This window comes from Panthera onca, chromosome C2 (genome assembly GCF_046562875.1).
Source record: "Panthera onca isolate mPanOnc1 chromosome C2, mPanOnc1 haplotype 2, whole genome shotgun sequence".
Lineage (NCBI taxonomy): Eukaryota > Metazoa > Chordata > Mammalia > Carnivora > Felidae > Panthera > Panthera onca.
The window spans coordinates 152,241,825-152,268,285 of NC_138347.1; the positions used below are offsets into that span (position 1 = coordinate 152,241,825).

At 42.8% G+C, this 26,461-nt stretch overlaps 1 protein-coding gene across 2 annotated transcripts in view; it reads right to left on the bottom strand.

Moving 5' to 3' along the window:
* Window positions 1–1,901: 1,901 nt before the first annotated feature.
* Window positions 1,902–26,461, bottom strand: part of EXOG (exo/endonuclease G) — a 29,749-nt gene continuing 5,189 nt past the window's right edge. Inside the window, exons 3-7 of one of the 2 annotated variants that reach the window (XR_014135259.1) lie at window positions 25,944–26,083; window positions 24,367–24,443; window positions 21,240–21,354; window positions 5,044–6,216; window positions 1,902–3,498 (exon numbers count right to left, since the gene is read on the bottom strand). Coding sequence is in view for 1 of the 2 variants with exons in the window: in XM_060638273.3 (XP_060494256.1) it covers window positions 5,749–6,216; window positions 21,240–21,354; window positions 24,367–24,443; window positions 25,944–26,083 (800 nt within the window). In the remaining variant the exon portion in view is untranslated. Of the gene's footprint in view, window positions 6,217–21,239; window positions 21,355–24,366; window positions 24,444–25,943; window positions 26,084–26,461 lie in introns of both variants that reach the window. The other variant, XM_060638273.3, reaches the window with a different exon arrangement.

The following is a 26,461-nucleotide window of genomic DNA, read 5'->3' on the forward strand; positions in this document are numbered from 1 at the left end:
CTTAGAAAACATCAGAACACATTATTATCATCCGAATCCTACTGGGGGGTGTGTGAAGGTTGCCATATGAAATGTTTACCAAAGGGATCTTCCCTGGCTCTGTCTCCTTCGATGTTTTTAACAGGCCCGTTGAAGGCTTGTTTATCCAATCTGCAATCTCAAAGCTGGGAGGCAGAGCTAACGTGTCAGATGGCCAAATCAGCATCATCAGGAATGTGAACTCACTCAAGATGGGTAGAAACTACACTAAAACGAAATCTTAACAGTAGGGCATGCACACAACCCCACATTTGCATTCCAAAACTTGACTGAGTGCATGATGGGAAAGTGACGTGACAGTAGACCACGTGAAAAAGACCTGAAGCAGGTGGCTGGAGCGAGTTCCATCTGGACCAATGGTACAGGAAGAGAAGTGGAGTGTCCCTAACAAGGGAGCACTGAATTCAGCACTGCTATCACCGCATGTGATGCTTTGCCCAGACGTGGCTGCCACACCGTAAGGCCATGTAACATGATGGTGGCGGGTCTGAAAGGGGTTTGCTATCTCTAAAGGACCATCAGCTGAAAGCAGATGCCAGCCAGCTCTGTGTAGCCTGGGATGGCCACTGGGGCCTGTCACTGATCAGTGAGTTACAGGGACAGTTTCAGCTTAATGTTATGAAGCTCAATAATAAAGGAAATTGGGTACTTGGGGACCCAAAGCGATAGAAGAAAGTTCTCCCTTGATACTCATGAGCTCGTAGACCACCTTTCAGAGGATTCCTATCTAGGGAACATGTTTGTTGGGGGAGAGTGACAGCAAAATGGGGCATGGTCTGGTTCCAAATCTTGGGAGAATCATCAGAATTACCACTGTTGCTTCTTTAAAAAATATAGACTCCAGGGGCGCCTGGGTGGCTCAGTCGGTTAGGCATTTGACTCTTGATTCCAGCTCAGGTCATGATCCCAGGGTTGTGGGATGCATGCTGAGCGTGGAGCCTGCTTAAGATTCTCCTTCTCTCTCTCTCCCCCCACCCCAACCCCTGTCTCCCATTCACAGTCTTTTAAAAGAACTTAATCTTCAGGGTAGCTTGTGAAGTAGCCACCAAGTGCACCATTCTACAGTATACTGGGAGTTTTGGGCCAAACTCCTGGCTAAGTACAAAGGCTTGAAATGGGATAAAATACTGCAGCTAGAGGAGGTGTAGGCCAAACTAAGGGTGAGTCTGGAAGAAATGCTGAGGATCGCAGAAGATGTTCTTCACCTCGAACCCTATAGCCCTGAAGAGGTCTACAGGTGTCTGGGAACTAGCCTGCAGGAGCCTTGAACCCAAATTCTAAGCCCGAACACTCAAGACGTGCTCATCTTCAAACTCCACCAGCGGGCAAAGCACGTGTACAGCAAGGCTGCACGGGTGCTCCAGCTTAAGATTCGTGAAGAAGCACCTGACAACACGGCCCAGCTCCTGGCGGTTAATGAACTGGAGCCACGTGAGCTGCCGGGACATGTCCGAGTGCAGTTGCCCTGAGCTGGACCAGCTGGTGGACATCTGTTGGAAGTTTGGGGCTCAAGGGTCACGACTCACTGGAGCACTCTCTCTCGAAGCTCTCTCTTTGAAGCTCACTGGGAAGAACGTTCTAGATTAACAAAGACTACACATGACAACAAAACACAATAATCAAATCTTGACTGAGACATGGATATTCAAAACAAAAGTGTAAGACTTTTGGGGAAAACCTAGGTGAATGTTAAGACACTGTTCCTTAGATGATACTGAATTCTTGATAATTTTCTTACAGATATGATAACAGCATTCTGGAAATATAGGGGGAAAGTCTTTATTCTTAGGTAATACCGGCCAAAGTATTAAAGAATAAAGTGTCATGTCTACAACTTCTTTTTTTAACCAATTACTTTTATGTTTTTTAATGTTTTTTTTTTTTATTTTTGAGAGAGCAAGAGACAGAGAGCAAGCAGGGGAGGGGGCAGAGAAAGGGGGAGACACAGAATCCGAAGCAGGCTCCAAGCTGTCAGCACAGAGCCTGACCCGGGGCTCGAACTCACCAACTGCGAGATCATCACCTAAGCCGAAGTTGGGACACTTAACTGACTGAGCCACCCAGGTGCCCACCCCCCCCCCTCCAAGAACTACTTTTAAATGGTTCGAGAAAAAGAGAAAGCAAATGGGACAAAATATCAAGGGAGAGAGCATTCTGTACTCTCCCCTCAACTTGTAAGGACATTATTCAAAATAAAGTTGGGGGGAAAATCTCACATTCTGATGAGTCAAACATGAGGCCTACTGGACAAGACGGCCTGTTTCATCTGGCCTGAGAGCCGGGAGCCTGACGTCTGAAGCTGACTGCACCCTTCGTGGCTTACAGAGCTAGAGGTAAGTTCTTTGTCGGACACGGTCACGACAGACTCTTGAGTCTTGCAGTGTGGCATGAGGCCACAGTGACCCCTAGAGGCACTCTGCACTCGGGGGCTGACCAGCCCCTAGGCCATGACGGCATGTTCAGGAACACTAAAGAGAAGTCCATTCACCACATCCCCACTGCACACCCCAAATTACACAGGCTCCACACTGAGGTCCAGTTCCTGCACTTGGTCTTCTCCAGTGACCTGCGGGTTGGTCCCTGGAGGTGAGGCTGGACCTGAGAGGTGGGGCGTGGAGGCAGGCAGGAGCAGGAGTTCCGGGCCAGATGCGAGGCCCCCTTGACCACTTCCAGCAGAATGAACTGAAGGATCAAGGGGGAAGGCGGAGTGTGCCCAGGACAGGTAAGGGCACACAGGGGGAGGCTGTGCAGGAGTGAGCAGGGACAGCTTCAGGGACGGGCTGCTGATGTAAGTGACACTTACATGTTCCCAGGGATGAGACAGAGAGCACAGGTGACGGCAGCACTCAGTCATTCCAAGAGTGGGGCTGCTCCGGGCTGAGCCCAGCCCTGCAGGCGTGCTCCCTCAAGATCACACCGTCTCTCCTCTGTGTGCTTCAGAGGCCTGACGGAGGGGCAGAGGTTTGCAGTTGCTTGAAGGTCAAGGTACAAGGCAGAAATGCTAGCCCGCATGAAGGAGCTGGCACACCCATCCTACCTCTGCCGCATACAACACTGGTCAAATATTCTCAATCCGGAGACCAAAGAGCCTGGTGTCTCAAATAAAGATGTCCCTGGGGGTGGGGACATTAGGGAATGCTCCCCACCTACAGATGGGGTTGCTGGCAGCAGAGCCCGTGCAGATGGCTATTCTTCCACAGCAGCCTTCCCCTTGGGCAGGGTACTCCCCTGAGCATCAGCGGACAGAAGGCGGAGGCCCAGACCCGGCCTGAGAACTCAGCAGACCCCAAGGAGGGACCAAGAGGATGGTTACTTGCTAAGGTGGGTAATATGAGCTTATTTGGTCAGAGGGGACAGACCTGGTGCTGGGAGTGGCTTACGGATCTCCTGCAGCTGCGTCCAAATAATCAGCAGGCCTACCAGGGGAGTCCCACCTTCTCTGCCCCGCATGCCTCCTACCTCTGTGAGTTGGAAAGGTGAAGCCTGGACAAAACGCTTAAGCTCCCTAATAAGCTCCCTAAGCCTTAATTTCCTCGTGTGTAAAATGAGGACAGTGAGATTCACCTCGGAGAGTTGCTGAAAGATAACACGTGTAAAGCATCGATCTGATCCAGGGGAAAATTCTAAGCTCTATCTAGTACTCACATTTCAGTTTGTTTTGGAGGGACTCTTAATGGACGTGTTCAGACAATTCAAGCCTCACTCCTGTAGACCAACACAACTTCTCCACGTTAAAATGAAGACTGGGAGACTGCATTTTTCGTTATAAGCATTTCTACTTTTCACAATGACCAGGTAGCACTTTTCACACTAAAAACCTAAGGCACCTAAATTTACTGATCTAAAAATCAAGATTCTCCACCGTCTAGGCGGAGGGTTAGGAGGGAGAAGAGCACGGGAAGGAAGTCCAAGGCTGAAGGAAATTCAGGCTAGAACAAGAGCACAGTGCCAGACGTGGGGGAAGAAGATGGGAGCTCACCTCCAGAGATGCATGCTAAGCGCCCGGGACTTCTCCCACAGAGCCGCCCCCTCATGCCGAGAGAAACACCACACCGGGAGGCCCCACCATCACCTCTCCAGTGAGGAGAGAAAGTAACAGATTTTGTGGTCACGGTGACATTTTGGCTCTTCATCCCTGAGAAGAGAGGACTGGCATAGGCTAATGGCGAACAGTGTGATAAAACACACTGGATTCGTCAGGCTACTGTGTTCTGACCCTCCCAACTTCTTTGTTTTTTGCCCAAATAAAGGAGCAGAACAAGGTCAATCACCACCATCTTACCTTTAGCTTAAAGCCTTGCGTTTCTGTTAGAGACGAACACACCGAACACCACAAAAACTGTTCTCGTAATACCACACGGAACCGCACTGATAGGACACATTTAGACGCTCCTGTGCCCTATTTTAAGGTATTTTGCGGCCTATACTTATGGTAGTCCCTGAAAGGATTCCATGTAAACCCAAATCTAGAGATCTGGCTCAGAAAAACAGCCGTCGTTTCCCCTAGAGATAATCAGAATGGTCTCTGAGCCTTTGGCCCAAAGCACCCCCTGTCGTCTGCTGCCCAGGTAGACAAGCAGGCACAAGGGGAGCAAATCATGAGCTGGCGACTCTGTGGGCACAGACCCTCGTTAGGTCGCTTAATCTGTGGAACAAACTGCTCACCTGGAAAGCAAAGAACGTATCAGTTTGGCACCATTTGGTCACTAAGAGAACTGCATCCCTGGAAGCAAGTAGGGGCTCTGATAAGACTCCAAAAAAGCAATGCCCCCTAACTTTCAAATATCTGTGATTATTTCTTCCCAAAGAGCTAAGGAGGGTTTAAGTCGGAGGACATTCAAGATTTGGTTCGATGGCAGACAAGCAATCTCTTAGCAAGCAGGCCCAGGATCACCAATCCCCATGTGTGTATATATGTATTTCTGAGTCAAAAGCCTCTGTGTGAGGATTATTTGAACCTACCTCACGCTGTGAGGTTTCTTCTCTGCCCCACATGCCTCCTACCTCTGTGAGTTACTTCTTTGGAAAGGTGAAGCCTGGACAAAACACTTAAGCTCCCTAAGCCTTAATTTCCTCGTGTGTAAAATGAGGGCAGTGGGATTTACCTCGGAGAGTCGCTGAAAGATAATACATGTAAAGCATTGAGCTTAGTACACAGAACATACTAAGCGCACAGAAAACGTAGCCGAGGGCTTCTGTGTGACACCCGTGGAGGACCAGCAGGTCTGTGAGAAGAAACAAATCTATGCCACTATAACACACGTGGACAGGACAGCGCACAGAGGACGTCTAAAAGCCACCTCAAAGAGCAACTCGGGTCCTAGAGAAAGAAAACACACAACACCGGACTTGAAGACAGCTGAGCAGATACATCACACGCAGTGCGTGACCTGGAGGCACAAAGACAAAATGCGTTCACGTGCTGACGTCCAGAGGGACACAAAAACAATGTCATCTTGCGGTCAGAGTCCTGTGAACTGACACAAGATCGGCACACAACCTGCAGACCTCACGGTTTCCTTAATTAGTTCCCACGTCAAATAAAATACTGATCTCTCATCTTTTGGATCTTTGATCTCTGGAGAGAAATTTAGTCTTACGTCTAGGAGTTCATAATTTCTTTAAAGCCAAGCCACGAAAAATACATCAGCCTGGAGAGGACACACCTGCTTCGTTAGAGATGCTCTCGCACATCTTCCGAGAGGGCAACTAAGATGGCTTTGTCTCTCCAGTCAGGGGTCCTGACTGCTCCTTGGCTTGGAGTTCTTCTAGTTTCTTCTTGTAGCGGTTCATGAAGTAATCATCTGGTTCAACCCCTGCGTTCTTCAAATTTTCCATGACCTTTTCCAGTCTGGATACTGATCGGGCTCCCTCCATCTTTCTCGTGCTCAGGTACAGGGTGAACTCCTGGAAATCCAGGAGTTTGCAGGTGTCCACAGAGCAGATATTCCTGATGCCACCAGTTCTATCCAAATGAGGAAAAAACACCAGTCCGGATAACTTCTCCAGGTCCTGAAGACTCACTTGGAATTCACTTAGCTGGCGTTGGAAGCCAATGGCTTCATTGGGCACCACGAAGGCCCCTAGTGCCAGTGGTTCAGCGGACGCTGGGCTTCTGCGAGCCAGGATCACCTTATAAAGGTGCGAGGGGACCGCCACATTATCCTCACCGATCACCTAAACACAAAGCAGTCATGTGAGCCATGCTAACTCGTGCTGGCAGTTCCCAAATTTTTCCTGAAGAGATTTTTAATGCATCTCTGAAAAGGCATTTGTAAGCTACCTTACCCACGGATTTAAATTCAACTGCCAAAGGTAAGAATAAACCAAAATTGAGACTCGCAGAGAAGATGAGCGCCTAACAGGTCGATTCTGATCACATTCTTTAAAATAATGTCATCCCAAAGAGAAGAGGTCACATCCTCTGCTCTGTTTGTAGGACAAAGGGCAAAGGAATGTCATGAGTGAGTCCTGGGTTTTTAACGGGCAAGAAAAGCTGTCATTTTTCTCTTCATCACATAATCAGAACTTCTGCTGCTCTCTAAACATCCAAAGGTCAAAACCCGGCTTGGCAACTCCCGGCTCTAGAAATAAAAATATGGCTTTGGTTTATCAAATTCACTAGGGAACTCAACAAATAGCCCTCAGAAAAGCAGCCAGACGCACCACGTCGGTATTACTATCTCCAGTTACGCCTTGACTGTGGCTCATTTTTTAAATTCAATTAAGTAAATGTGAATGCCGTTAGCTCAGAGTTTTGCACACTCTTGGGCCTATTATCAAACACAGAACTTCAGAATGTCATCAAACCAAGCACTATAGAAAGGTATCCATACAACAGAAGAGCCAGAGCCAGGGTCAGGCCTGCAAACAACTTGGTTGCCTATGCAGGTTTGCTCTAATAATGAAATAACATTATTATGGAGCCTTTTCAAATTTCCTTCCAACTGGCTTAAAAGCCATATCCGTTTTCTGAAAAAGGAAAGCTGAACATCCATTTCCTTAATGGCCTCCAATAAAATGATACGATCCAACTACAATATGCAAGTGTACTACTGGCCCTCCCAGGTCCTTCCTTTGTACAAGTAGGCATTTTGCTCCTGATCAAAGCTGCTTGCTACAGGAGCCCCTGCTGGGAGCCCAGCTAAGGCAGAGGGATGAGAGCTACAAGGATTCTTTTCTGGTTTCCTCTAGCTTCTACCTCCATGGCACACAGCCTGAAAATGCCATGGCTATCTGCTGTCTGGCACGCACAGAGGTTCCACTGCCAAGACCAATGGCAGGGCTACAGGGAAGCCCCATGTACAGGATCGCTTTCTGCAACTACTGTCTCTGGAGTTACTGAAAGTGGCTGATCGGGGTTCACCTTAAAGTTTATGAAAGCACACAATCTATAGGCACAAAACCCTACACCCCTCCAACATATCATTTATGAAGCTGAGGAAATGAACGTACTCTTCAAGGCAAAAACCATACTGAAGGTGAACTCTATAGAGATCCACAATGAGCCTACACATCACCAACAGATGTCAACTCAACAGAGCAACTCAGAGGCGCTATGGCTGCCGCTGCTGGAAACACAGAAAGGGGCAAGCTTTACAATGAATGCAGCTGGTGTCTGTTTTCAAGAAGCTTCCCATCTAGAGGAAGAGTCAACCCCACTGCTTTCACCAGAGGCAAAATGTGGTCAAATGCCAATACGGAGCACAAACAGCACTAAGGGAGTGGCGGCTAGGGAAGCCAGGGACCGGAACTGAGGGCACAGCTGCAGCTGAGCCATGGTTCACAAGGGCAGAAGTTTAAATGGGCTTCAAGTGTTAGCTGGGGAGCCAACAGTGAAGCAAACCCTTGATGCCACCTGGTGGACATTCTCCACCACTGCAGCACAGCCTCAGACCAACTATGAGGCGCCTTCGAGCCCATTGGCTCGATGGTAGTATTCTCTCTCCATGGACTCTTTGTCTACAAACAAATAGCAAATTTCCAGAATGATTAAATGGTCATGCCCATCTAGTGCCAACCAGGGCTTCTAATCAGAGTCTTTAAATTCCAGCCAAAAGTAAAGAAGTTTGACGTTTTAAGATTTATAAAAATAAACCATTTCTATTAGGTTTTCAAAAACACACAATAGCCAGAGGACCTCCAATACTACTATCAAGAATCCTCATGGACACAAAAATTCCTACTAAGAACCACATCATGTGATTATTTCACCCATGACCTTCTCACAATATGTCACCAAGGAGGGGCAAAATACTACCCCTAGAAATAAAGAGAAAAATGAAAACTTAGTCACTATCTTCTCTGATTTAGTCTGCTTTGTTCTTAAGAAGTAAACACCTGTAACCTGTTTAAAATAGGAACCAGCAACATTTGGAAATTCTGAAAATCCACTCTTTCTTCCTTGAATTTAAGACTTTAAAAAAAATCGTTAAAATATTTTAGAGCTATCATCTTTGTAGACAACTCAACCTACACAATAAAATTATCCCAATTCTGGGAAAACTGGAAGTCTTTCACAAAATGTTTGTAGAAACTGCTAGGGACCGAAACCCCAGGGACTTGGTCAAGTCCTGGTTTTGCCACTAGGCTGCAAGTCATGTCCACTGGTACCTTCTTTCCCCCTTCATAAAATAAGCAGTAACTATCTTCATGCTGCCCATCTCACAGAATGGTTATGAAGATACAAAGATATGTTACTTAAAAAAAAAAAGTTTCAAAATCTGCAAGACCTATGTAAAAAGTAATTTTTGTAGTGGAGGTCATTCAAAAGATCAGATGTAATTTCATTTGGTACAAAAAACAGTTCTGCTGAGGGACTGTGGGGAAATATGGGATCAAGCAAGATTAGATCAGTTAAAGGTGAACAATAGGGTTTCAGAAGGAAGCAGGATGGACACAAATGAGACCCTCGACAAAAGGCTCGGGGCTTAACATGACCTAAGTCTTCAGTAACAGTAAATCAGCACAAATCCTTGTCGTAGAAGATTTAGGTGTAAAAATACTCTACAAAGGAAACCCTCACTGCTGTTAAACCAAAGAGCATAGAACTCTTGTCAAGACTGTAGCAAAACTGGAAATCAATTGGGTGTGACTAGGAAACAAAATATAGACAACAGCCGTAAAGCTGGCACTCACTCACGACCTAAAGTTAGTTTTTGTACCTGCTGGCCTGAGGTGTCCTTCCGTCCAAGAGACAGAAACGACAATTTGCTCTCGCTGCCCCAGCTCCACACACACAGAACTGGAGTGCCAGAAGAGACAGGCAACACACAATACTCGGGCTAAGGCTGCCATTTGTCAGGTCACAAACATACACCTACTGGGCCTTAAATAAAATTAAGCAGCAGCATGAAGAAAACACAGGTACCTGCTAGAATCAGTATATATAAGATATCTGGTTACATTCCCTGGTAAGACAAAAAAAGAAAATCTAAAAGTAAATCTGTTAGACCCATCAAGAGACCAAGCCCTTAAAAAATCAAGACAATTGGGGTGCCCGGGTGGTCAGTCAGTTGAAGGTCTGACTCTTGATCTTGGCCCAAGTCATGATCCCAGGTTCGTGGGATGGAGTCCTGCGATGGGCTGCACACTAAGTGTGAAGCCTGCTTGAGATTCTCCCTCTCACTCTCTCTTTCTCTCTCCCCGCGCCCCCACTCTGCCCCTCTTCCCTGCTCACACTCTCTAAAATAAAATAAAATAAAATAAAATAAAATAAAATAAAATAAAATAAAATAAAAATAAAATTAAAAAGTCAAGCCAATCAAGTGAAAGAAAGAAACCATGTCAGTGTGATAAACAGGGACTCCACACCTTTGAGGACAGACGAAGAAGGAAAGGAGGGAGTCAGAACATGTGGCAAAATCAACAGGCAGACAGCCAACCCTTGTGTTAGTGTTAAGCCCGTGCAGGAGCTCGGGCAGCAGCACAAAGCCCGGGAGACAGTGCTGCGCAGGCTGGGCACCTGCTCCGGGTAAGGATGGGGAACCGCCAAGTCTCAGTCCAACCAGCACCACCTTCCCACTGTCCCTTCTACTTGGGAGATTTAGGGTGGGAGGAAGGAGATACTTCACCAGTAAAATAATTTATTTTTGAATTAAAACAGATACGGACATGAATAAAAGCTCTGCCTAAAGATCAAACAGGAAATTCAAAAGAAAAAAAAAAATTACTCCCTGATCACTTCAGGTGATGCCTCAAGATTCCTGAAAGCATGTTTCCCCTTTCCTCCCCCTCTAGGAATCGGTTTGGAATGAGTCTGGAAAGTAATGCTGTAGAATGAAAACGCGGACTGTTGAGTACTTCTAACATTACCACCACCACCACCACCGAGGTGACAAATTTGAAGCTCACTTTCTTGTCAGGTCAACTATAATGTTCAGGCCAGAATCTTCAGGTATGTTTCACTTGTCTGGAATCAATCTCTTCTTGAAACAGGCACGTCAGAGAAAGCACATGGATGACCTCAGCTATAATAAAGGGGGTGATTCTGATTAGAGCTGTCAGATGACTCACTTCTGATAAAATCACTGCGACTAATCCTCCCTTGGGCCCACATTCACTCAAGTCCTATGACGCTCTGATCCTCTCCTGCATATTCTAACAGACATTTCCGCCTGGCTAGCAGGGATCCTCCCCTTGGCCCATTTTCTGTTATTTTTGCATGCTAGCAGATATCACTTGCAACTGCTCTCCATTTTCACCACCTTTTACCTCCTGGCCTTAAGCTGCTGTGCAGGAAGAGCACAGCAGTCCCTTGACTGTAGACTTTTGAGAGCTTCAAAGAACAATGCTATGAACGACTGGCAGTTCTCATACACGTAGGCAGACCCGTGTTTGGATCTCCCCTTTGACAACTACTAGCTATGTGACTTGGACTTGACCCCTTAAAACCTCAATCTCCTTGCCTATAAAAAAAGACAACCACTACTTCCTTGTAAGAACTGCTTATGAGGACTGAATGAGATAGAAGGTCTAAAACTGCTTATATACCGTGTGGTAGGTCCGGCCCTCAATTAATACCAGTTCATTTGCTTCACTTCCTGTACAGTATACACATACATGCCTCATTGCCTAGAAAGAAAACTAAATAAACACCATTTTTATTAGCTATATGCTCCTAAAATAAGGTTCAGAACATAGTTGTAAACGAGCAATATTAAACGGCTGGGTCTGAGAAAACAAAACACTTTCCAGGCATTCTGAACTGCCATACATAATTGCAAGATATTCCCTTGAAAACAGGAGTTCACAACTCAAATATTTACCCTGAGGAGAACAAACCAGTCTCTAAGGCTGGGCAGTGCTGCACCCCCTTTCTCAGCATCACTAAACGACGTGGTTTTATCCACAACTATTTTCTTATGAATAGCTAGAGAACAGCCCGAATGTTTTTTAGCTGGGCATTTAAGGCTTCAAACACCTGGCTCCAACCTTTCCTGTTATTTTTGTCTGCTTCCCTATCTGAGCGCTTTATCCCAACTGTCTGCAGAACTTACTGTTTTCCAGCACATATCCTACCTTCTCCTATCTCTTCCCCTTGCTGGCTTTGCCTTCCATGTCTCCTTTCTTTAACCAAATTCTCCCAAGTTTACATGTGTGTATATATGTATATGCACACGTATAAAATTTTGGCCCAACTAAATTCTTGAAATGGCAAGCTGAAACATTTTTTCCTAAATAATTTACTAAAGGATCATATTTTGCTTTCATGGTAATAGATACACTACAGGCTTCTAACTTTAAAATTCCACCTGAAGTCGTTTGATCTGAAAAAATAATGCCATGTGTAACAAAAGCTGTATTACTACAGAGAAAATGTTAGTGAAAATACAAATATAAAAAAGTAAATCACTTCGATATGAATCTTAAGAAAATGAAAACCTATATCCCTCCCCAGGGATATAGATTCCTATCAACATTCAACTGCACATACACATACATAATACACAGAGTTAAGTGCTTTATTTATAAGCAGGGTGTATAAATCTCCACAAAAAAAAAAATACAAAGGAGCAATGAGGATGGAGAAAGAAGGTCTTCCGAACAGTGAGCCACTAAAGGCATTAGAATTTGTATACTATGTTCTTCGGGGCTCTCTCCACCCACTTTAAGCTAAAAATAAATGTGGTGAACACACATGACAAGCCAACAGCAGACGAGCACTCAAGAATCAACTTGCCACCCAGATCCTGGTTTCTAAATACCAATCCCCATTAAAAGGAACCAGGGCCGTGGAGAGAAGGCTGATCCCAGAGTCTGGCCAAGATGAGCCTTGGAATATCACATTATTCCAGAAAGTAGAAGCACTAAAAATACAACGAGGATGTGTCAAAGCACACGGGAGACAGTCTAAAGGGGCTCCCGCTGGCCAAATCAAAGACAATTTGAGCATCAAAATGAATACACAGCAGATCGATTAAAACTCACTGAATAAGATAAGAACCCATCAATTCGCACTGATAATAAATAAGGAGGAAAAGCTCTTCCTTACAGCAGAACATCAACTAATAAAAGTAGAAGGAAGAAGAATTAGAAAATCATTACTTGGCAACAATTACAGCATTAATTGATTTAGGCCAGAATCTTCAATGGATCGAAGACTAGCAGGTGACAGTTTGAAGAGGAAAAGAATACTTAACACGGCCTCAAAGGACTTCCACAGACAGCTGATTAGATTCAAAGGAGCAATGCTAACTTAGCAGTGAAGAAATCTCGAGAGAACCCCCTTATCAAGTGATCTAAGGTAAGACCAGCAATAACAGGACAACCCGACAGCACACGCATCCTGCGATGATGCACCGGGGTGCACACAAGCTCACCTCTGAGGTGTTCCGCCAGAAACAGCACTGAATTTAATCAGAGGAAACGAGAGATAAACTCAATTTGAAGAACATACTACAAAACAGCTGGCCTATATTCGCCAACGTCAACATCGTTAAAGACAAAAAGGCTGAGGAACGAACTGTTTGAGGTTAAAGAAGACTAAAGAGACACGACGGCTAAACGCCGTGCACGATCCTAGACTTCATTCCCTATCAGGGAAAAAAGGCCGCGGGACGCACATTATTGAGGCAACCGGCAAGATGTGAACGTGGGCTGTGCTGTGAATACTATCCTCAGATGCCAAATTTCATGAATGTGATCACTGTACTGTGGTATGTGAAAGAACGCAGTACTTAGGGGGAAAGGGACAAGATATCTGCAATGACCTCTCCAATGGCTGAGAAAATCCTAAGAATAGGTGCATGCACACACAGAGAAGAGGGTGCAAACACTGCAGAGAGCTAACAAGTCCAGGCGAGACAGGTAGCGGAGTTCTCTGTTCTTGCAACTTTTCTACAAATTTGAAATTACTTCAAAATAAAATGTTACAAAATACCAACGTGCTCTGCCAAAGGCTGTGCAAAAAACTAATGAATAAGGATTAAAGGAGGTTTCCAGTTCAAGATGGCAACCTGGGCTGAAGCCTTTGCTCCTCTCTCCCCCAATTAAAAACATATACATGTATGGGGGCATATATATATATGCCACCGGGGGCTCAGTCAGTTAAGCGTCCGACTCTTGATTTCAGCTCAGGTCATGATCTCACGGTTCATGGGATCGAGCCCCACGTCCAGCTCCATGCAGACACTGCAGAGCCTGCTTGGGATTCTCTGTCCCTCTCTCTCTCTCTCTCTCTCTCTCTCTCTCTCTGCCCCTTCCCTGCACTCACTCACCCTCTCTCAAAATAAATACACATTAAAGAAAAAAAATCTAAACCAGCTTATGTCACTATCCTGATCAAATAGCGTCGTCGCACCTCCCTGAATTCGATCCGGACCTCTCCCCGTTGCCTCCCTCTAACTGCCCTCCTCTTCAGTGCTCACTCTGCTCTAGCCACGTTGGCATTCTTGCAGCCCCCCGAATACGCCAAGCTAATCTCACCCTCATGTCTCTGCACCTGCTGGAAAACTCCCCATAGGTTACTCTCTTACTTCACTTAGGTTTCTGCCCAATCTCATTTCCCCTTAGCAGCCAATCCTTTCCTTTCCAACTCCGTGTTTTCTTTTGCCATATGGCACTTTGTTTATTGTGTATGTCCTCTCCACTATAAGTTTGTTTACAGCTGTTATCAGAAATACCTAGAATAGTGCCAGGTACACAGTAGGAGCTTAATAAATATTTGCTGAATAAAGGGAAGGAAAGAAGGGCGGGTGGGAGAGAAGGGTTGGAAGGCAGGAAACAAGCAGTTCGTATTAGAACAGAAGTCAGAGGGCTCCAAGAATGAGGTCTTCAAGAAGAAACTGATTAACCTTTTTAAAAAATAGCATGATGGTAAGGCTAAATGGTCTGAAATAGAAAGGAAAAGTACCGTATTCCATTCTTTAAATGGAATAAATTTATTTGTTTTTACATTTATTTATTTTTGAGAGTAAGACAGAGCATGAGCAGGCGAGGGGCAGAGAGCGAGGGAGACACAGAATCTGAAGAAGGCTCCATCCGGGCTCCGAGCTGTCAGCACAGAGCCTGACACGGGGCTCGAACCCACGAACCCACGAACCGTGAGATCGTGACCTGAGCTGAAGTCAGACGCTTAACCGACTGAGCCACCCAGGTGCTTCATTTAAATGGAATAAATTTAAATGGTAGCAATTATAATACCCTGCCATCTTTATACCCCACTTCTCAGATTTTTGTTGCTTATGGAAAACCTCTCTCAAGTGGCACAACTTAATAATACAGGATTCCATCTACTTCTCCACAGATCCAAACATTCTACTTAAACATTCAGAGTACTATATATGCTGCTTTTATACTTTCAACGGAGTCAGGATTCCAAAACTCAGAGACCAACGAGGGCGAGACAGGAAATATAAATGGATGAAATGGACCAGGTGAGGACTACGGTGAATGGAAAAAGATGTGTTCCATTGAGAGAGAAAGCTGCTGCTACATATGCCTTACAGGACTATGTGCCAAGTGTTTGAGTCATCTGATTTTTTTTAAGAGAAGCTAATACCTGGATTTTTTAAAAAAATTTTTTTAAAGTTTATTTATTTTTGAGAGAGAGAGGGAGTGAGAGAGTGCACACGAGCAGGGGAAGAGCAGAGAGAGAGGAGAGAGAATCCCAGGCAGGCTCTGAGCTGTCAAGCATGGAGCCCAACGTGGGGCTCAAACTCACGAACCGTGAGATCATGACCCGAGCCGAAATCAAGAGTCAGATGTTTAACCAACTAAGCCACCCAGGTGCCCCTAATACCTGGATTTTTTGGTGAAACCTCCCAATTATGAAAAATTAGCAACCAATTCAAAAACAACACACTGTGTTAACCAAATCAAATAATCTACACGCCGGATGTGCCACAGAAGGCCTCTGTCTGAATCTCTGCTATAGGCGAAGCTCAGACCAAATTATAGCAGCAAACGCAAAAATAAATGCCATAAACCTTGACAATACATAAGTAATAGATTAAGAAGTAAAGATGTAAGTATATTACATAAAGTTTATGGTGCAAAGTTTACCGACAGAAGAACTAAAAATATCATGAATGACATAACGGGACAGTGTGTGAAGTGAACCAAAGAAAATTCATGCATTTCATAGTGAAAGCATCAACAGAGACCATTTAAATGGGGCAAATCAAAATTAAGAAACACAGTTTAGCACCCATTATTCTCAGACAGGTAGATAAACAGCAGAAGAACTAGGAAACTGGACAGTGGGGCTGGGACGGGAAACTGTCCCTCTCATACCTCTTATACTATCTGATTTTCATTACTATGCACATAGAGTTCCATAACAATAAATGTTTAAAGTATGGATTTAAGGCTCATTAAAAGATTGTTTGGCAACTATGGCTTCAACATGAGGGGGGAGAAAAAGCATCAAGATTAAACTATGTTTAATATAAGCATCTAACTTCACAACTTCTAACATAACACATAATTTATGAAAAATAGATTCAAAAGTTGTTTGGTTTTTTGGGTTTGTTTTTTTTTTTCTTTTTTTGAGGTAGAGTGAACGAGCATGCCTGTGAGCGGGGAAGGGGGCACAGTGGGAGAGAGTGCAGAGTCCAACACAGGGCTTGACCCCACAACCCTGGGATCATGACTTGAGGCCGAAATCAAGAGTCAGATGCTCAACCAACCGAGCCACCCAGGCACCCGTCGAAAGCTTTAAAATTAACAGAAAGGCATCTGCTCTCTAAGGTTCTGTGGATGAGAAAAAGGAAAAAAAAAAAAAAAAAAAAAAAAAAAAAAAAAAAAAAGAAATTCTGCCTTACTAAAAACTTTCTTACTAATTCCAGGACCGTGCCCCATGCTTTGATACACATCAAATTAACACACATGTCAAAATAATAACCTTGTATAATTCAGTCCAAGTGTACTGTATCTTTCAGATATTATTTGAAGTTCTTGATATGACTATGGGCATTTCCTGATTTCAGTACAAATGAAGTTTACTTTTCTGTTCTTTTGGTATTATTGATTTCTGATGGTTTTAGGGATGAGAAAAGTCATGATTTCTGGACTCCAGACGGACTGGCACCAACAGAACCGGAGGCAGAGAACGTCACTGGAGGACTCTGCCACATCACAGGTGTCCAGAGCTTCAGCAAAATCTGATTAAAAGTTATTAAGAAAGTTGTTGACTCAAAGAAATGGAGAGAGAGGACTCACAGGATGTGAAATCCAGGGAAGAAGGGAGAAAGCAATCAAAAGTGTAGTTTGAGGCACGTCATTTACAATTCTGTATACATCCTCCTCCCACATGACAGGCACTTGAAGGCTTGCTAGATTAAAGATTTGCCAGTGAGCACGCATAGATCCTATAAATTAATACGGATACGGAAAACTAACAGGACAGGTCCAGAAGCCCAGAACTTGAAAAAAAGACCTAAGACCAATAGGGCTTTAATACAAAAACAAGAAAACAAGACTATTACTCAAAGTATACCCTTCAGGAAGCTGACTGTGACTGCTCTCACACGTTTCATCACCATGACACTAATTTGGGTGAAGACAGATGACAGGTCTCTTTTGAAACTCTCTTTAAGGCCTGGATAGCAGTCACTATTTAGGAGAAGCAAGGTAAGTCTTTTTAGTGGTTAGTTTTATATATTCCAGTGTAATGAAGAATTCTGGTCTAGAAAAGATATATTGAAATACATGTACATATACATGTTTCATCCTAATTTCAAATTTAGAATTTGCAAGATTAGCACAAAGAACACCTGTGTGTCCTTCACAGCTTCATCAACTGTTAACATTTTACCCACTTTGCTTTATTATGTTTTTCCCCTCTGTATTTCTCTTTTCCCTAAACCCTTTGAAAATAAATCACAGAACCATCCTTCAGGATGCATTTCCTAAGAGCAAAGACATTCACTTACATAATCACAGTACAACTATCAAAATCAGAAAATTAAACACTGACAAAATACAATTATCTAATCTACAGGCCTCAAACGTTGCCAACTGTCTCAATAACGTCCTTTTTAGTATCATCTGTTTTCTGATCTAGGATCTGATCTGAAATCACACAATGCATTCTGTTTTCATGACCGATGAAGCTCCATTAATCTGTAATATTTAGTTGCTCAAGCTTTGTCTTTTACAACGCTAACATTTTTGAAGAGTACAAGACAGCTGTTCCACAGAATGACCCTCAAAGGAGTTTGCCTGATATTTCTGCACAGTGAGACTCAATGCTATGCTTTTTGGCCGAAATATCACAGAAGTAACATTGCATTCTTCTCAGTGCATCACACCAGGAAATACAGCTTATCAGTAATCCCATTATTGACAATATTAACCTTGATCACTCGGTTAAATTTCTCCACTGTACAGTTACCACTTCTTGCTTTGTTATTAATAAGTAATTTGTGGAGAGGTTCTTTTAACTATATAAACTTCCTACTTCCCTTCCCATAAAACTTTCACTCACTAGTTTTAGCATCTACTGATGATTCTTGTCTGCATCACTTATTACCATGATGGTGGCAAAATGATTTTTCAAACTCATTCTTAGAAATTTATTAATTGACACTCTACAGTCAGAAGTTTTTCCTTACACTCATGTATTTACTTATTTATTAGAAGTAAAAACTCTCCTCCAATTCAATAGATGTACAGGCCATTATACTGTGATATCAAAGAGCCCCAGACACAGTAAGGTGGAAGGCCTGCAAGCGGATTTCTATGTCCTTTTGACGTGTCCTTACCATATAGGCACTTCTTGCTTTCTGGCACAAGATGTTCCATTTTGTACTTTCCCTGTACCAGGCCTGGAATCAGCCACCTTTCCACATGCCAAGTTCTCCCGGTAGAAGATGGTTTTTTATTTTTTATTTAAGGATTATTTTAGGCTAGCTTTTTTTTTTTTTTCAGTTTATTAATTTATTTAGAAGAGAGAGACCACATGCAAACAGGGAAGGTGCAGAGAGAGAGAGAGGGAAGGAGAGAATCCCAAACGGGCTCTGAGCTGATAACTGATTACTGATAGCTGACATCATGGAGCCTGACACAGGGCTCAAACTCATGAACCATGAGATGGTGACCTGAACCAAAATCAAGAGATGCTTAACTGACTGAGCCACCCAAGTGCCCCATTAAGTTTTTATTTAGAGAGAGAGAGAGAAAGCAAGCACGGGTTGGGAAGAGGGGGAGAGAGGGGGAGAGAGAGGGAGAAAATTCCAAGCAGGCTCTGTGCTGTCAGTGTGGAGCTAGACATGGAGCTTGTTCTCATGAACCATGAGGTCACGATCTGAGCCAAAATCAAGAGTTGGACACTTAACCCACGGAGCCCACCCAGGTGCCGTGAAGACGGTTCTTTAGAAACAAGATCTGGTCTCAAGGTATGCTCACTGCTGATAACATATCACTGCTTTTAGGCCCGTTCAGCAAAAAGAGCTGGCAGATATTTTTATAAGCTATATTTTTAAAAATTATACCCAATTTAAGGAAAAAAATATACTTTCAGCAAAAAATATACTACAGCATTTGGCCAACCCGTATTTAAAAAATATCCAGCTAAAAAAAACCTAAAAAAAAAAAAAAAAAAACCCAACTGTTAGTAAATGCTATTACTGGGTTAATTTTCCTTTCATACTTTGCATAAATTCTTCTACTACACAGTAAGCTAGTCATATAAATCTTCCAATTTTATGAAAACAAAGCACACATAAAACTAACTTCATCACTTAAGGTTTGAAAGTCAAAGTTAGGAGAACCTCTTTTCCAACGGCAAGAGTAAAGAGGATTTAACAAAGCTCAAGAATAATTAATATTTTAGGGGCGCCTGGGTGGCTCAGTCAGTTAAGCGTCCGACTTCAGCTCAGGTCACGATCTCGCGGTCTGTGAGTTCGAGCCCCGCGTCGGGCTCTGGGCTGATGGCTCAGAGCCTGGAGCCTGCTTCCGATTCTGTGTCTCCCTCTCTCTCTGCCCCTCCCCCGTTCATGCTCTGTCTCTCTCTGTCTCAAAAATAAATAAACATTAAAAAAAAATTTTTTTAAAAGAATAATATTTTAAAAATAAGAGAATACAGGGAGCCCATTTTTTTCTTCTACCAAAAGAAAAAACACTAAAATCAAATTAGCAAACTGATCGGAGGAGAGATTAACCTGTTTAACATACGAACTCCTGTGCCAGTCCTTCCCTCCCATAAGAACTGCTGGAATAACTCTGAGGGCGTGAGCACCTAGGTGAACACTCTGGATACTTATACATCACTACGCGGCTGATCCAGACGGGCAGATAATAAGCAAGTGCGACAGGACATGCCCTAAAGTTACTTTTGTTATCCTAAACCTGTTTCTCAGCTCATTCAATTCTATCACAGACTTTCTAACCAAACCGGCATTTGCTAAATATCTGCTTTCTTCCTAGAGCTGAGCTAGGTGTTCCCTCCCAACACATCTCTTGGACCTACAGGGGAGTCCTTCAATCCCTCTTTGCTCACTCTATCACCTCTTCCTCTCCGGCCCAGCCGGTTCCCTGCCCTGGACGCGTCTCACAGTGTGTCACTGTAGGAATTCAGCTACCCTCTGGCCGCAATCCCCACTCCGCTTACTCCCATACCACACGCAGGCCCTCGCACCACTTATTCTGCTCTTACGGGTTAACCTCTCTTTCCGTCAGTCCGTAGAGTTCTTAAGTATCTTGCATGTAAAAAAACTTCACCCTTTTTAAAAACTCTAGCATCTACAAGAAAAGCCATTCCTCCCACTTACTCTGCTCACCGCCCCCTAAATATCGTTTGAACTTTTTCCTCTCCTCACCAAAAAATCAGCTCAGGGTTACTCTTTCCCATATTCCTCTATCGTCCTCCCTCCAGCTGCTTGGGTGGCGCCGTGTCTGTTCTCCTATGGACGGACCACTGCAGTAATGCCCCATTCGCCTCGCCTCCGACTTCTCTTTCAAACGGCCCTTCCTCCCTACTTTCTACATAGTGCTGCCAGAATACTCTTTAGAAAACCCAAAACAAACCAAATGTCTCCCACACTTAAAACAAACCTAGGACTTCTCACTATCCAAATATTAAAATCTAAGCCTTCATGGAATACAAAGCCCTCTACTTACTATCTGGCCCCTGTCTTACCCGTACTTGTAGAAATCATCCCCTCTGAGCCACCCACACCTGTGTTGAGCCCTAAGCTGCAATCTTTATTAATGATACCAGAATTGCAGACCTCTGCTGTTAATCCCAAACGTCCCGTGCTTGCACTGCTCCGTCTTTTGAACTCCCAGGCTCCCTTCCAGACTCAGTTTATTCTTTTTCTCTCCCATCTTAAAAAATTTTAATTCCAGTATAGTTAAGATACAGCGTTATATTAGTTTCAGGTGTACGATACAGGGATTCACTGACTCAGTTTACTCTTACTCATCTGTCAAGATCTAGCTCACAAACCACTTCCTCTGTTAAGTCTTCCCAACCCACACAAATAGAGTTGGTCAGTCCTCTTGTGATGGCCCTTCACCATGTATTGATCTCCGCTGCAGCATATCACACTCTAATGTGATTAACTTATAACACGTCTGTCTCCCTTTCTAAACTGTGGGCTCCCTGAAGTCAGTGGTTACTTTTCAATCCATCATTATATCCCCGATGCCTATGATTCCAACAGGTGTTCAATAAAGGAAATTAGAAAGTAGAGTACAGAATGAAATTATAATCTCATGCAAATAACATAAGCCTGAATGTTAAAACATGCCCCTACCTGGTAACTAACTGTTTTCTTTCCATCACTTCCAGTCTGAGGTAAAGTCAACGGACCAGATACGATCCAAACATCTTCAAACCTCTCCGTCAGTTCTCGACAGTACATTTCCATTCTGAAAAACAAAGCAAAAAAAAAAAGGTGTGATACTCTCACAGACATAAATACAGAAGAGAAGCAAACCATTATCAAATCCCTAGGAAAGACATCAGGAAAACTCAATTTCACAGATGAATGTGAACAAGACAATATTGCACAAAACATCATACGCATATAAGCAATAATTGTCCCAGTTCTTCACTGCACAAAACTTAAAAATTAAACACATTCCTACAACTATCTACATTTTCCTGTCTGTGCACGGAGTATATATTTTAGAACTGAAATTGTCTTCTCCCTTATCTTTCTGTGTTGTAATTCTCAATCATTTTTCAAGAGTTATCTATCATTTCATCAAGTTGATACACCTTATTTATTTAACCATTCCTCCTGTGGGGCAAATGGGTTCATCCTAACATTTCTTACATAACACAACATTCCTTAGGATAAACTTCAAGGGCCAGAATTACTTTACTGAATACATATTTTAATAACAGTTGATTATATGCAGCAGCAGTATTTTTAATGGTATTGTACCAATTTACTCTATATACTCCAAAATACGACCCTGCAGTTTCACAACAATCCTTACCACTGGGATTCATCATTTAAAAATGGCTGCTAATTTACTCGATAAAAATGGCGAGTTTAATATGCATTCTTACACTGCAGTTGGCAGACATTTATGAGAAATTACAATGTATGTCATCATCCCTCAGCTTCCATATCTAAAAAATAAAATCAACGGTATTGTACCTCACAGCATATATGCTTAATTATCAGGCAAATTTTCCTCCCAAAAATATATCCCTTGGGAAAGGAAAATGTTAAATGCTTCCACAGGTATGCAACCAGCCAAAACAAAAAGGAAACTGTAAGACAAATATCCCAGGTCTTCAACAAATTGGTAAGGATTAAAAAAAAAAAAAAAAAAAAAAAAAAAAAAGGATTAGAAAGCAAACCTACCCAAACCAATCAACCAGAAAAAAAAAATTAAAGACAGAGAAACTTGAACACTAATTGTAAAATTGGTAATAAGGAATTACTGCTAAATTTTTAGGGGTAATAATAGTGCTTTGCTTCCATTTTTTAAAAAATCCTTATCTTCGGGGCGCCTGGGTGGCGCAGTCGGTTAAGCGTCCGACTTCAGCCAGGTCACGATCTCGCGGTCCGTGAGTTCGAGCCCCGCGTCGGGCTCTGGGCTGATGGCTCGGAGCCTGGAGCCTGTTTCCGATTCTGTGTCTCCCTCTCTCTCTGCCCCTCCCCCGTTCATGCTCTGTCTCTCTCTGTCCCAAAAATAAATAAAAAACGTTGAAAAAAAAAAAAAAAATCCTTATCTTCTAGGGGCCCCTGAGTGTCTCAGTTGGTTAAGCATCCAACTCTTGATTTCGGCTCAGATCATGATCTCACCGTTCATGAGCTTGAGCCCCACATCAGGCTCCTCACTAACAGCATGGAGCTCACTTGGGACTCTCTCGCTCTCCCTTTCTCTCTAAATAAATAAAAAAACTTATTTTAAAAACCCTTATCTCTGGGGCGCCTGGGTGGCGCAGTCGGTTAAATGTACGACTTCGGCTCAGGTCATCATCTCGCAGGCCATGGGTTCGAGCCTCGCGTCAGGCTCTGTGCTGACAGCTCAGAGCCTGGAGCCTGCTTCAGATTCTGTGTCTTGCTCTCTCTCTGCCCCTCCCCAGCTCGTGCTCTAGGAATGAATGAATGAATGAATGAATGAATGAATAAACGTTACAAAAAAAAATTTTTTAATAAAAAACAAAAAATAAAAATCCTTATCTTCTAAAAATATATGGGAAAACAATTATAGATAAAATATAGCTGTCACCTGCTTAAAATAATGAGTGGGGGAAGGGAGGGTATGTAGACAAAACAAGTGTGGAGCTATGACTGTAACTGCTGAAGTCTTTCAAGTGTGGGGTGTTCTCCTAATTATTTTAAATTTTTTTTTTTTTCAACGTTTTTTATTTATTTTTGGGACAGAGAGAGACAGAGCATGAACAGGGGAGGGGCAGAGAGAGAGGGAGACAAAGAATCGGAAACAGGCTCCAGGCTCCGAGCCATCAGCCCAGAGCCTGATGCGGGGCTCGAACTCACAGACCGCGAGATCGTGACCTGGCTGAAGTCGGAGGCTCAACCGACTGCGCCACCTAGGCGCCCCACTCCTAATTATTTTAAACCACAAGTACTGTTTGAGAAAAATGCAATAGCCTGGAACAACCTCAGTCAGTGGTAGTTTTCGATGCTTAAAGAGATCCCCTGGTAGAACTGGTTAAGTGTCAAAAAACTGCAGAAGGCCCAGATTTTTTTTTTTTTTTTTTAAGTTTATTTATCTTGAGAGAGCATGCATGTGTGCACAATCAGGGAAGGAGCAGAGAAAGAGGGAGAGAGAGAGAATCCCAAGCTGACAGCCTGTAGCCTGACATGGGGCTAGATCTCACCAACCGTGAGATCATGACCTGAGCTGAAATCAGGACGCTCAACCAACTGAGCCACACAGGCACTGCTCCAAATTCGATGATTTAAGTTAGGTTCTATCTATCTATCTATCTATCTATCTATCTATCTATCTATCTATCCATCCATCTATCTATCCATCCATCTATCTAAAACTGGTTAACAGTTATGTTTAACTGTACCAAAACTTTAAAAAAAAAAAAAAAGAAAAGAAAAGAAAAGCAAGCTCAGCAACTCTTGAAATACACGTAGAAAAAAGTACAGTGTTCTCTGGACATACTCAAAAATTTCTTAATGCTCCAGTAATATTCTGAGTAGTTTCTTCCAAAATTTGGCTTTTGACCAGTGACTTTTGCCACTTCAAAATTGCTGGCTGCTTTGAAGTCTGTACTCCCACAGATAAATGTACTCCCAAGACCACCACTAGTCCAAAGTACTTACCTTCAGTGGCGTTAGCCTTTGAGAAAGAAAGAGAAACAGTTGATGGGCGCACTAGTACATTCTCCTGGCACATCATTCATCTCCCACAGAATCACATTTTAAAACTCTCACCCCTCACCTGTTCCAATATCCAGCATTATTATCAAAATTCTGAGGCACAATATTAGAAAGGTAAAAGGTTTCAGCCATGGCTTGCTGTGAAAAGAAATAAAAATAGTAACCTGCACGGAAATGCCTTCCCCTTTGAGATTTTACAAAGAGACACAAAAAGCAGTTCCTTATACGTTAGCTCTAGGCAATTACAGTGACTACTTGTTTAAATAAATGAGAGCCACAGTTATTTCAGGTCAGAAAGCCCAATACAGATTATTCAAAATAAGGACTGTAACAAAATAAGTAGTTTGGTATCCTAGCTTTCTTTATAATTCTTATAATTCAAACCTGTTACACAGACTCTAAGAACTAAGTTTCCAATGTAAACTAAAGGGTAAGTTTTCAGCCTCTGGCAAAGAATTTCTACATAAAGGTCAACTTTCAGAAACTTTATTTAAGTAATACAATACATTTTAGTAAAAAGTGGCAGAGAAGAATTCCTTGCTCTTCTGAATTCCGGGCCACTAGGTGTGCATTCATTTCACATTTCCGACCCTAAACACAAGGCTGTCGTCATATCTCCTTCCACTGATCTATATTACCATCAATTACCTTCTCTTCAAGTAGTAGTTCTCAACCTTGAATGCACACTGGAATAAGCCAGAGAGCTTTAAAAATATTGGTGCCGGGTTCCACCCCCTAGAGTTTCTGACTTAACTGCTCTGGGTCTGGGCATCAGGATTTTTTTTAAAACATCCCTAGGTGATTATGAGTATCTAAGGTTAAAAACGACCACCTTAATGACAATGATCACCAAAGTTGATGCAATACATGTCCATGTCATAAAAGACATTTCTCTCCTTTTTTTGGCAGAGAACTTATTTTACTTAAAGTAAAGGACACTAGGAAGACATGATAACTAAGTGTGATAGGCGATTCATGACTGAATATGGATCAAAGAAAGTTGTAAAGAATGCAACTGCAACAATTTGGCAAATCTGAGCATGAACTGTATATTAGAGAATATTATTGTACAAATACTCAAAAATACATGTACACACACTTCTTGGTACAATGATACTCTTGTCATATATACATATATCCGCATTTCTTACATGATACAATCTCCTGAGCAATATCTATTTAGGGATAAAGTGTTATGATGTCTGCAACTTACTGCTGATAGTGAAAAAAGAATTGTATATACATATATATGTATGCGCACATAAAGAAAACATATCGAAATGTATTGGCTATACTGTCTTTTTAATTTTTCTACAGGTAAAAATGTTTGTGCTGTATTCGTTACTTTTCTACAGGTCTGAAATCTTTCAAAATAAAAGTAAATAAATAATAAATAAATAGCTCCTAGTGGCTCTCCAGTTCTTTTACATAGTAATTAGTTTGACTTTTCAACCTATTTAAGAATGTTTTACCATCTAAGCAAAAAAACCCGAATTAAAGTCAGGAAGAAAAATGCAAAATAAGAGTATAGAAATTCTCAAATACTAAGGTTTGACTCCTATGTTCTTAAAGTCCAAGTCCATTGGTATACAGACCACCAGCCCTGTATTCCCATCCCTCCCCAAAAAATATGCCTACAGATGAAAATTTGTTATTTCCTGCTGGAGCCATGTGTCCTCGTGACCACCCACTCCCAACATAGTCTTCATTGAAGGCACTGAAGGTTGGAGGGATGTTGGGATCAGGCTTAAATTTACAATGTTTTCTGTCGGCATCACCTACAGAAAAACACACAAAATGGGTAAGTTATCAGTGGATAAATATTCCTCGAGATTCTCTAAGCAAGGCAAGCTGTTTGCTGCTGGCTAGTATCTCTCTGAGTAGCTAGTACTTAGTGATTGCGTGCATGTCTCAAGTTCCTGGGATAGTTCAGATACCTCATCTGAATTTAGCAAGGACTAGTCTAGGAAAGAATGCTTTTTGTACAGTGTAGCTATCTCATATTCTTTTGCTTCTAGCCTTTCAAATTAAAGGAGAAAAATCCTCTGGATAGTATTTAAGTAAAAACAACGACCAAATAGCTGAACTATATAAAAAGCTTACTACTAAATAAACTCTTGCTTTTCAAAAGACCCTCACGCATTGTATTTTGTGCA